Below are 12397 nucleotides of genomic sequence, written 5' to 3'. Positions count from 1 at the left end.
TTGCGGTTGTGTAGAGGTTAAGGATATCACCAGAGAGCAGCTTTTTGGTGCCTGCTTCCCCTGAGTTGGGCTGCAGATTGCCTTTCAGAAGGGAGGGTAGAGTCATTCTGAGTAGACCAGGGTCTGACGTCCTTCTGGGGCCAGGAGCACCTGCCTTTCTGTGGTTCACAAGTTTCCCAGGGTTCCTGGTACCCTTGGTATTGTCCCCTGCCCTATGGAGGCAGCCTAGCCTCAGATTCATCCCTGACATGGTGGGATGGCTGCTGGGGCTTGCCTTGGAAGCTATGGCCAAAGCCACCTCCCAACTGTTTTTGCCCAGTGAAGCAGGTGTTAGAGGAGCAGGGGGTGTTATCAGGGTTTGGGCCAGATATCCTTAGAGGTCACAAGTAGAAAGTAAAAGAGGTCACAGAACTCAGTAGCTGGGTTGCAATCTGGGATTGCTCTAAGAAAAGCATACTTTAAGGCTAGGTTGGCAGGACCAGGCCCACTTATTATTTCTTAGGGTTGTGGAGATGAACTTAACTGCCACATGGGATGGTCCATCTTTGTGTCACTTGCTGGCCAAATGACTTTGTGGAAGTCACAAACTCAAGGTGAAGATTCTGTGATAGCCCTAGGCAGCTGGACTGTGGCAGCAACGATATGAATTCTTTTAAGTCTGAAACAGGGGGCTAAGGCCCAGGATTTGGCTCCTGCCAATGATACCTTTCTTTAGTTTTGCCCCAGTGCCTTGCTTGTCAGTCCTGCATGTTTTTTACCTTCTTTGGTCAAGGCATGGGAAAATCGGTCTGTCAAGTTCCAGGTCCACCCTGTGGCTCCATTCACAGCATGGTGTGAGGCTCAGCCTTAATTTCGTCTGTGTCTCGACCCGAGGAGTTGGTTACCCAATGATGGGCTTTGCAGTAATGTCTTACCCATTCACACTCAGGCCCACTTGACTAGATCTTTCCCATCAGGTCCCTCATGCGAGCTTCCTATGGGCTCTAGGGGCAGCATGTATGTGAGCTCCACTTGGTAGTGGAGCAAGCTCCGACTGCAGGGGCGACAGCCTGCTCCGGGCTGCTCAGCCAGCCCCTGACTGAGGAAGTCAGTGTCCTTGCCCTGAACCAGCCCAGATCTTGACACCTGGGAGGGCTTCTCTGCAGAGGACCTGGCAGCACAGTCCACTCTGGGGCCAACCCAGGCAGGGAGCTGTGGGGTCTCTTCCTTGCTTCTGCCCCAGCCAGGCTTCCTGCTCTTGTCTGGGTGGCTCTCAGAAGGGGCAGGAAGTGGTTTGAGTGATCACAGTTTGAGTGCTGGCCCCCAGGTTTGACTGTGATCGGTGGTCTCTTACTGGGGGCCGTAAGCTTGTTTTCCTCATCTTGTTGGTAAGAATGGGCACCAGGTGGGAGGAGGGAGCGATTGTGAAACCCTTTGAACTAAGTTTTTCTCCTTAGGGTTATAGGCCATGCGTTGGTGGGGGGCTCCCCTGAGATGTACAGAGCCACTTGTTTACCTGATAGCTGCCTGGGCTGGGGGTGGCAGGAGGAGGCTCGGGAGCTGCTACACAGACCTCTGGTGGGCTCAGTCGTGTGTTCACAAGTTCCCTTGAAGAGAACCCCAAGCCCTCAAACTGGGACTCTCTTTCCTGAAGGTGACCTTGCTTCTCTCTCTGTCCCTTGTTCCCTCTTTATGGTTTGAATCATCTGTGAGTTGAGGAGTTGCTGACCAAGCTGAAGTATCTCCCAGGCACCATGAAGCCTGAGACTCCCAGAATCCTGTGGGATACCTCATTTCTGATCTTGGCTTTTCTGAGTGAAAGAATCACAAGCACGTGTTAGGAGTGAATTTTTACTGCCCACACAGGCACTGTAGTTCTAGGGAAGCATCTCGTTTACTCCCCACAGCACCCCAGTGTTGGGGAAACAGGATTTGCACGTGGCCATCTGACCTCAGAGCTTGTGCTCTTGCCTGGGAACTGGGGCAGCAAGGACCACTTGTTCCTGATTTGGGACTGGCCAGGGTGAGCCAGGTTCCTCCAGCACCCTTGTTTAGTGAAGGACAGGCTCTGATAGTTGTGGGGAAGCCCATTGTCTCTGCTTCCAATACAGAGCCCAGTCTGTGGCCAAGACAGCAGAGCCAACTGTGTGGGGAGTAGTGGGGATGGGGGATGGTACAAGGGCCAGCGGTATTCCTGCCATTGACTGGTCTATAGGGCCTATGGACCCAGAGAGGTAAGATCAGGATTTTTTCCCCCCAAATATGAGCAGTTTCTTGATTTGTATGGAGGTCGGGGGAGAGGGCACACACTGACAGGTCTGATTCCTGGCTTGGCTCACTGATGCCTCTGTCACAGTCAGTGGGTCCCAGCTCTGACCCTGCCTGGAGTTCTCTGTTTACTTGCCTATGTTTCTCACTAGAATGTGGAACAATTCCTGGAGGCCTGAGACCTGCCTGGAGCCTCTGTACAGTCTCAGCACTTTCCATGAGGTCTGACACAAAGTAGATGCTCAGGAAACAGGAGTAGTCCCCATTCCCAGCTCCTACAGAGCTTTGCAAGGGTGATAAGTTACCTCATGATTCCAACCCCCTCTGTTTCACAGAATCAGGCAATCCTAGCAAAGCAAAGTCCTCCACAGGCCTGGGGAAGAAGTCCCGGCTGATGAAGACAGTGCAGACCATGAAGGGCCATGGAAACTATCAGAACTGCCCGGTCCTGAGGCCACATGTCCCGCACTCCAGCTACGGCACCTACGTCACCCTGGCCCCCAAGGTCCTGGTGTTCCCTGTCTTTGTTCAGGTAAGCCTGTAGCTAGCCCCAAGCTCCCCTTGGAGAGGAGAAATGGCTTCAGATGCTCAGTGTCCTGGGGTTTCTCCGAGGGAGCAGAGAGTTCCAGAAGGATGCATGGGGAAATGTGAGGGGTAAGGAAGGTAGGCAGGTACTGTCACCATCTGGATGATGTGCAGTGCCTGCTTGCCAGTCTGGGTGATGTGCAGTGCTTGCTTGACAGGGTCCTGCTGTCTGCCTGCAACTGTTTCTTGTTTGGAAATGGTCCAGGGAGAGCCCAGAGGTCTGATCTCTTATCAGGTCTCCTTGATCTCAGCAAACCTGTGTGCCAGTGCGCCCTGGTGGCCCAGAGCTTTCCAGAGCATTTTTCTTTCTCTTCCTCCCTGTTTCCTTCTCCTTCTCATTACTACTCTGTCATTCTGGTAAAACTAGTGGTAACAGTAGGTGTCTCTTCTGTATTCAAATACACATTTAAAAGAACCGAACAGATTACATTTCATATCCTGTTGCCCTGTTAATACACACATTAAAGCATGAACCCTGCTAAGGCTGCACATCATTCCTTGGGTTGTTTTCTGCTGGCTGCACATTCTTCCGTGCTATGGCTGTGCCGCCTTCATTTCATGAGTTCTCCATTCAGACACTTCTGAGTGTCTATCCTTCGTCTATTGTGGATAACTCTCTGATGAAAATCCTTGCACATGCATTACCTCTGATTATTTTCTTTGGAAGAGTATTCCTAGAAGCCACATGGCTGGGTCATTGGTCATAAACATCCTTAAAGGCTTTTTACACACTTGATCACAGGCTGTTTGGGAAGATTCTATTCGTTTAGCCTCTTTTCAGCACCTCCAAGAGGATGCAGTCCCAACAGCTTCATTTCTCACCATGCTTCCTACTCTGGTCTTGGCAGCTGCCTACCCAGGGCCTGTCATTTGTCCTGTGCATCTAGAACTCACACTGTGGTTTGTTGGATGCATCACTGGGACACAAATGCATCTCTTGCACAGCTTTCTGGGCACAGCCTGGCTTCTACCAGTCTCTGGGTTGCCTCTCTTTCTTAGGATGTAACATAACGGCCTTGCCCTCCCAGGAAGCTATTATTTTATTTTGTTTTTGATTTTTAAAGAAGATTTAGTTATTTGTATTGGAAAGGTAGATTTATAGAGAGAAGGAGAGGCAGAGAGAAAGAGTTTTCATTTGCTGGTTCATTCCTGAATTGGTCGCTGTGGCCCAAGCTGGGCTGATCTGAAGCCTGGAGCCAGGAGCTTTTTCCAGGTCTCCCAGGTAGGTTCAGGGTCACAAGGTTGTGGGCCATTCTCTACTGCTTTCTCAGGCCACCAGCAGGGAGCTGGATTGGAAGTGGAGCAACTGAGACACTAACTGACACCCATACAGGAGGTGGAGGATTAGCCAGTTGAGTGTCACCCAAGCTTCTTTTTTTTTTTAAATAAACAATTAAAAGTTAGTTTTTCAAAGTTAAACTTTTAAAATTGTGAAATACAAAAGCTAAAAATGATGTCTGACGCTTAAATGTCTGATCTGATGAGTAAGGTGTCTGCTAAGATGAGGAGATAGACTGGGACTGCCATTTTAGAAGCCTGTGTGTCTCTGCTGCTTATCCTGTGTCCTTCGCTGTCCTGACGGCCAACATCTCCTTGTTTTTCTTTTGTTGGCTATTGACATATGCTTCACATACATTTGGTGTGGCCTCTTGCTAAATATGGTTTAATAAAACCATCCCATGTCTGGTTTTTAGCTGCTGCTACTCGTGCTTCATGTGATTTATGAGCTTCATTTGGGTTGTTGCGTGCACTTGCTGTTTGTTTCATTATCTTCCTTCCAGCCCTTGCAAGGCATGTTATAAATAGATGTCCACAAGGCCCTGGTCTGCTGGGTAGAGCAGGGCCTGCCAGGGAACTCAGGACTTAGGGAGCTCCTTCCGGGGCCAAATGGGAGGCAGGTGAGAGGTTTGGGGGAGACTTGGTCACCTGGGAACTGGTGGCTGAGAAGGAGTTACGTGGCTCAAGTGGGTAATGAATACAGAACAGGGCCTGGCCTGGAAGGGACCCAAGTGACCAAATCTCTTGGCATGTGGTACCCAGGATACTTCTAGGGTCTGATGGCTGGGACCTGCCTGGGAGGCAAGAATAAGACGATGGAGAAGTAGAGGTGGAGGGGAGACTGGGAACTCAGTGTCAGGAAGCAGGGAGTTCAGAGGAGGTCTGCAGAGGGCCTCAGCCGGTGACTTCCTGCCTGAAAGTGTGGCTGTCACGTGAGTGTTGGTGGGGAAGGTGGTAGCCACAGTTCCACAACAGACTGGAGCATGTCCTTCCGTTTCCAGCTTGCATTTGAGGGGGCAGGGGACACGTGGGTCTGTGGGCCGCTGGCTGACAGTCCCCTCTCTGGCTGTCAGAGGCCTCTCCAGGATTGGGACTTGGCAGGTCACCACCCTGCCCTGCCTCAGCCCTGCCAGGCTCTCTGAACCCACTCGGCTCAGGCCTTGTCTTGCTTTCAGCCTCTAGATCTCTGCAACCCAGCCCGGACACTTCTGCTGTCGGAGGAACTCCTACTGTACGAGGGGAGGAACAAGGCTGCTCAGGTAAGACTCACACTCGTTTGCCTGGGGAGGCTGACTTTGGGGCCTCTCACCCTTCTCCCTTCCTGACAGTTTTGCAATTGAACCATCTCAGGCTATAGGAGGCCTGGCGAGTCTCCCTGTCCCCCATCCCCTGCCTCACCCTTACCAAATGGCTAACCTGCTCTTTCTCATATATTTTTGGTGATGGTGAGCTCAGCTCCTGTCAGAGCTGTTCAGTCCTTGGCTGGTTGGGAGGTCTCCCTAGCCCCTAGTTAGTCCCTGCTTCCTGAAAGGTGCACACACCTGTGCCACACTGTGATGAGTGGCTTTGGAGGGGAGAAGACGAAAGCAGTTAGCCAGAAAGATGTTTTAGGGACATGTTGATGATGCAAGTTTTCTGATTCTCTATTAACCCAAATCCCAAATCCCCTGCTGATATGAGTCCATGATTTCTCCTAGCCAGACCAATGGGGCTTGGGGGTGGGGTGGGGCCGTGCTTCCTGGATGCTCAGCCTGCTTAGTGCTCGTTGTAGAAGCTCACTTACCCACACAATCCCCCAAGTGCCCCCGGAAAAGCTCAGCCCCTGCATTTTGAGCTGTTTGGTAAGAAAAATGGGTGACCTGGAATGTGGCCAGGTGAGGGTAGAGGGATTCTGGCAGTTATGTCCTCATGCAGAACTGGCTTTGCCAAGTTCAAGCGTGGCCTGGGGTAGTGGACAGCTCAGAAAATACGGAAGCAGGAAGCCCAGATTTACCCCAGCTCTGCTACCATTCTCACAATATGATTTCTTCCCATTCCCTCCGTCTTCCCATCTTTGCAGTGGATATGTGTGTGTGTGTTCAAGGCAGCGAGAGCAGAATCTGAGGTTGGCTGACTTACCAGCTTAAGCATCTTGGGGCACTGTGTTTGCGCAAAAGCCATTGTGTTATCTAATCAGGCAGACCAGAGTTCAGAGGTTTCAAACGGGCATGGTTTTTGTCAGGGAGCTCCCTGAGGAAGCTGCACACTCATTTCTGCCACACTGGTGTTGTTTGCCAGCTTTCTGAGCATCTCCTCTGAACTGCCTTGCTCGTCAGGGGTTGGAGCTAGGTTTTAGCAACCAAGAGTCCCTTGGAGCTGTGTGTGATGAAAATGCATGTGGTTGTATCAGGAGTGCAAGGGTCAGAGGGTGAGGCATAAAATCATGAGGGCGAGAGGAAGGCAGTTGGAAAGGGCAGCCACTTCAAAACGTAGACAAGGAAGGAGCCAGCATTGTGGTGTGGTGGATAAAGGCGCTGCACACTAATGCAACATTCCACTTGAGTATTGGTTTGGGTTCTAGCTGCTCTACTTTCTATTGAACTCCCTTGTACTATGCCTGGGAAGACAGTAGAAGGAAGCCCAAGTGGTTAGGCCACTGTATCAACATGGGAGACCTAGAGGAAGCTACTGGTTCTTGACTTTGGTCTGGCCCAATCATGGCTATTGGGACCATTTTGATAGTGAACCAGTAAATAGAGTATGTTTCTCTCTGTAAATATACCTTTCAACTAATAGAGAAATGAATCTGAAAAAATAAAAATAATGAAAGGATATTATGAAAAAAGTTCGCGGAAAGTGAAATTAAAAGCTAAATGTGTTCTGCTAAAATGTTCTGGATTCCATGCTTCTGAGAGCTCTTCAAAAGGTTGAAGAAAAATACATGTTTTATAAAGGCTACACATGAAATAAACTTATCTTTTAATTATGTTTGAATTCCATTCTGATATACCCTTACACATGTCTAGATTTTCTCTTTTACATTTTGCTTACCTTCAAACCTGCAAAAATTTTTTATGCCTTGTTTGTTTATTTGAAAGGCAGAATCCCGGAGAGAGGTATTGGGGACGGGTAGGGAACAGAAAGAGATCTTCCATCTGCTGACTCACTTTCCAAATGACTAGAGCAACTGGCACTGGGCCAGACTGAAGGCAGCAGCCTGGATCTCCATCTGAGTCTCCCACACAGGTGGCTGGGGCCCAAGCACTTAGGCCATCTTTTGCTGTTTTGTCAGACAGGAGCATTTGTAGGGAGTTTGATGGGAAGCAGAGCAGTGGGGACTCAAACCAGCACTCTGATACAGGATGGTTTGGCAAGTGTCAACTCAATCCATTGTGCTACAGGGCTGACCTCTAGCCTATTGGAGTTGTTCTAGTGTGTCTTCCCTGTAGACACACAGGGAAGTAGATCCCATAAGTTGAGTGTTCCCACTCTGTGGTTGTGGAAACTGAGGCTGCAATGAGATTCCCTGGAAACTGTATGTTTCAAGGCTAGGGAAGGCTGGAGCCAGGAATTCCTATCTCAGTCTGTGGCTCAACACTGCTTCCTGGGATCTCATTCTGCCTCTGGCGGGACTTTAAAAACGAGCCAGTTAGTCCAAGCTCAAGCCATTCAGAGGAACCTTTGCCTTATACACCTTTGGAGCCTTAAAACTCAGAACATCCACCCACCCCCCTGAAGATTGAAGGAAGCGATCTTTTAAATAGATTTATTTATTTTCATTGGAAAGTCAGATTTACAGAGAGGAGGAGAGACAAAGATCTTCTGTCTGCTGGTTCACTCCCCAAGTGGCCATAACGGCTGGAGCTGAGCCGATCCGAAGTCTTGAGCCAGGAGCTTCTTCCAGGTCTCCCACACAGATGCAGGGTCCCAGGCTTTGGGCCATCCTTGACTGCTTTCCCAGGCCACAAGCAAGAAGCTGGATGGAAAGTGGAGAAGTTGGGATACGAACTGGTGCCCACATGGGATCCTGGAGGATGCAAGGCGAGGATTGTAGTCACTTGGCTATTGCACGAGGCCCGAATGAAGCAATTTAACAAGTAAAATACATTCCTTCCTCTTGCACTGTGATAGTAGTTAAGGATGTGACCCTTGGTGCCTTATTACGTTATGGAGGCCAAGAATACAAACCGACTCAACAAAGATTTGGATAAATCCATTGAGCCTCTGTGTTGGCTGGGCCCTCCAGAATGGTTTCTTCCAGTTGCTTCCCTGTAACTTTGCAGCTACAGAGTTCTTGGTCAGCTTTTGAATTTGTACGGGAAGCATTCCTGGGGAATGGAAGCCTGAAATTGTAGAAAGTATCTTTATGCACAATGAGTATCTTTCTGGATTATTCTTTTCCCTTGCTTCTTTGTCTTATCTCTTCTCTCAGCAGGCTCAGATTTGCTAATGTCTGTGAGCTGATCCAGTCCCACACCATGAACTGCCCTTATCACACCCTGCGCTAAAAATCACACCCTTAATGTGTCCTGAGATCGGACCAACGAGCACTTCAGAGCAGCCTCATTGAAACCTTCCAACTATAATTACTGCGCATGTGCCATGGAGCCAGGTTCCAGGAATATTGTGAAGCACAAGGCAGACACACCCTTACATTACATCCTGACTCCTTCAGCTTACCCATTAACCAAGGCACCAAGGTTTTTTTCTGCAAACCCTGCCCTTAGGCTGGATTCCCAGGTGAAGGTATAGTTATGGCAGCTTAGGAGAAATCACCTCCCAGTTTGTGACGATTTTGGCAACCAGGCGATCCCAGCAATGCCTGGCCCTTTGGGAAAACAGGTGCATCGTTGGAGTAAATGTGAAGACACCTGTGACTGCCATGGACTGGGCAGGGGAGCTAGCAGGTAACTGGACCGTGGAGATTGCATTACTCTGCTGTGGGCTGCTGTGAATGCGGCTGGAGTCAAGCCAGCAGGATGCTGGTGACGTGGGAGGGGGGCCACATGCCCTCCCTGGCATGTTTGCCCTCTGCCTTGCCTGCAGCTGTGTGCCAGTTCTGTCCTTTCCCTGACCTGACCCTTTGGGGAAATTTTTCATTCATGCCTTAATCACTTCCTGTCTAGACCATATTCTCAACTCTGGGACTCTGTGGCCCAGCATGGCCTGGGGCTGTTTTCACCTGGCCTAGGCTCCTTCCATCCAGCCTTTCCTGGGTCTGGGCCATCTTTTGCCTACGCTGGTTGTCTTCTCCAGTGCTTCCTCTGTTGGCTTTCCTAAGGGTCCAGAGATGACTGCCGGATTGCCCTTGTGAGGGTTGTAACTAATTTAGAGCCTTGTTGCTTAGCTTGCACTTTGAAGTTCATGCCTCAGACAGCCAACCCCTCACATGCTTATGAACTCTTATCTCTTGTTTTTCCCCCTTCCTTTAACTACTTTCATATTGTTTTGTCTCCTTTTGTTCTGTTTGGAATCCCTTTTTGGATTCTTTGATGCTCAAAAGCAGGATAATTACAGGGTCTGCCAGCCCAGGCTGAGGAGCCATGGATAGGCCACTCAGCCTCTCTGATCTATCCAGTCCTCCATGGTGCGGTCCCTATCAACCCATGGCTCTGCATCCTCCATGATTGGGCTCCACTGGAGAAGCCAGAGCTACTGCCAACCTCTAGCTTGATGACATCTGTCCCCTATTGTGTGTGTGGCCCAGATTTCCTATGCCCTGATGCTTATGTTACTTTCAGAAAGCCAAGTGGTTCTTGGAATATAAGATATTTTGAAATTACAATAATAACAGTCTCATTGCAAAACAATGGAAATTGAGCACAAATGTGTAAAGTAAAATCCCACTCTCCCAGAGCCTAAGGAGTGTAATGAGTATTCTCGGATCCTTAGAGAGGCCAACGCCATGGTGTATATATAGGTTAAGCCTCCACCTTTGGTGAATACATCTCGTGTAGACAACTGTTTGAGTCCTGGCTGCTCCACTTCCAACACAGCTCACTGCAAATATACTGGGAAATCAACAGAGGATGGCCTAAGTCCTTAGGCCCCTGCAGTCATGCGGGAGATCTGAAAGAAGCTCCTGGATCCTTGTTTCAGACTGGTATAGCTCTGGCCATTGTAATCTTTTGGGGAGTGAATCAGCAAATGAAAGATATGTCTTTCTTTTTCTCTATATAAATCTGTCTTTCAAGTAAAAATAAAAAAAAATTTTAAATAAAGATCTGTAGGGGTGAGGTGCCTAGATTAAAATGCTCCTTGAGAAACCCACATCTCACATTGGAGTGCCAGAGTTCAAATCCTGCTGATGCATCCTGGAAGGCAGCATGTGATGGTTCAAGTACTTGCGTACATACTACTCTTACAGGCAACCCAGACTGACCTCTGGTCTCTTGACGTCTTCCTGGCCCATGCCTGGCCAATGTGGATATTTGAGTAGTGAAATGAAAGTTAGAAGATCTCTCGGCCTGTCTATATCTCTCTGCCTTACAAATTAAACTAAATATAGTTAATTAAAAATAATTTACTAGAGAGATTTATGGTTTTGTTTTACAAAAGTGGATCACACTCTAGGTATTTCTGCACCATGTACTATTTTCTGATAGATTTCTATTTTTGCCTACAGAGTTCTACTTTATTCTCTTAATAGTCATAACAGTTCTGCCACATGAAGGTGACATAACTTATTTTATCTGTCCTCTTTTTACATTGTTTTCATCTTTCAAATGCCAGAGTATTGTCAAGAACGTCCTTGCATATTGCTATCCACACATTCATTTGTTCTTGCAGGATAGGGTCTTACAAGTGAACTTTGGGGTCGTCTTTCACAATTTTATAGCTAAATGTCCGCATGTTGACTCCTTACACTTAAGCAATAATCCAACATACTCTCGCTGTCCCCGTGCGTATGTCCCGAGTACTCTGGCAATTCGTTTTACTAAATAAGAGATGGAGTGTCAGGTTTTTACATCCCAAATAGGAGTTCAAATAATTAATATTTTGTTTTCTTTGGGGGAATCTAAAATTGGATTTTATTGCTTTTGCTGAAAGGCCATGGTAGGATTTACACAACAAAGAACAGTGTAATCCTCAGTGGCATTAGGGGATCAAGTGGATTTTTTTTTTTTTTAGCCTAGAAATATGCTGGGTGTGCCTGTTGGTTTACCTACAATTTCTAAAAATAGTCTTCTGCTTTGTTTTTTTTTTTTTGGAGCAAAAAATACATAAAGGAGATAAAAGGCATGTACATATCTATAGTGGAGGATGAGGAACTGGCTTTTGCTTGAACAGATTTCTGATGAATGCAGCTAGAGTTTTTCACAAGGGCTTTGGAAATAGAACCTCCCTGTGCACGATGCCTGACTTGAGTTTCCAGAAGACTTTGGCGAGAAGGACCTAGGACCCAGCAGGAGGTAGTCATTTGATCACAGAGGTGGGCTGGGGACCTTGTACTCCAGAGGAACCTTCAGGGTAGGTCTGCCATGGGGCACGAAAGTCCCTCTTTGTGCCCTGTTCCATTTCTCCTACTCTGAGGAGTGGAAACGTAGGAAAGTGGCGGTTGTGGGGGGTTGTCTCCACTGCAGGCAGCTCTTTGCACAGATCCGGGTTGCTCTTGTTCTGCCCCAGATGCCAAGGCATGCCCTCTGTTACTGTCCGGGGGGCTGTGGTTCCCGTGTCCAGGGCACAGTCGGAGCAATCAGTTCTGTTTGTCGTCTCCCGGCACAGGTGACCCTGTTTGCCTACTCGGACCTGCTGCTCTTCACGAAGGAGGACGAGCCAGGTCGCTGCAACGTCCTGAGGAACCCCCTCTACCTCCAGAGCGTGAAGCTGCAGGAAGGTGAGAGGTGCCCCTCTGGGAACAGGCTGCAAGTGGCTGGCTCAGCACTGGCATTCCATTCTAGGCTGTGCCCTGAGCTTTCCAGGGACATGTTTATCCTCCGGAGCAAGTGCGTGGGAAGAACTTTGTCCTCACACAGACCTGTGCCCGTATCTTAACCCAGCCTCTCATGAACAGATGACCTTGGAGGCAAGTGACTTAGCCTCTCTGTTTCCTCTGTGTGAGTGGGGGATTTACAATAGCATCTTAGAAGATTGTGAAGATCCAATAAGGGCATATATCCAAAGGGCTGGCCCCCCCAAGGGTGCCCAATAAGTGCTTGTTGCCAATCATCTTGTGGAAGGGGCCTATTGCCCCTTCTGCCTCCAGCTGTGTGGCTTGTGGGAGTGTGGCGTGAATTGCTAGCCCTAACTTTGCATCACATCTCCTCACTTCAAGCTGGCTGGTCGGGAAACCAGCTGCGAGTATCTG

At 48.7% G+C, this 12397-nt stretch overlaps 1 protein-coding gene across 2 annotated transcripts in view; it reads left to right on the top strand.

Annotated features, from left to right (window-relative positions):
- Positions 1-12397, top strand: part of RGS3 (regulator of G protein signaling 3) — a 124282-nt gene that overhangs the window by 47657 nt on the left and 64228 nt on the right. For both annotated transcript variants that reach the window (XM_040963876.1, XM_040963879.1), the window contains exons 13-15: positions 2583-2779; positions 5286-5369; positions 11815-11926. In XM_040963876.1, the coding sequence (XP_040819810.1) occupies positions 2583-2779; positions 5286-5369; positions 11815-11926 (393 nt within the window). The remainder of the gene's footprint in view (positions 1-2582; positions 2780-5285; positions 5370-11814; positions 11927-12397) is intronic.

Source organism: Ochotona curzoniae, unplaced genomic scaffold, assembly GCF_017591425.1.
Source record: "Ochotona curzoniae isolate NIBS_2020 unplaced genomic scaffold, NIBS_Ocur_1.0 scaffold_3208, whole genome shotgun sequence".
NCBI classification, from domain to species: domain Eukaryota; kingdom Metazoa; phylum Chordata; class Mammalia; order Lagomorpha; family Ochotonidae; genus Ochotona; species Ochotona curzoniae.
Note: the sequence above shows the minus strand (reverse complement) of the source record. Positions and strands in the feature narration are given on the sequence as shown.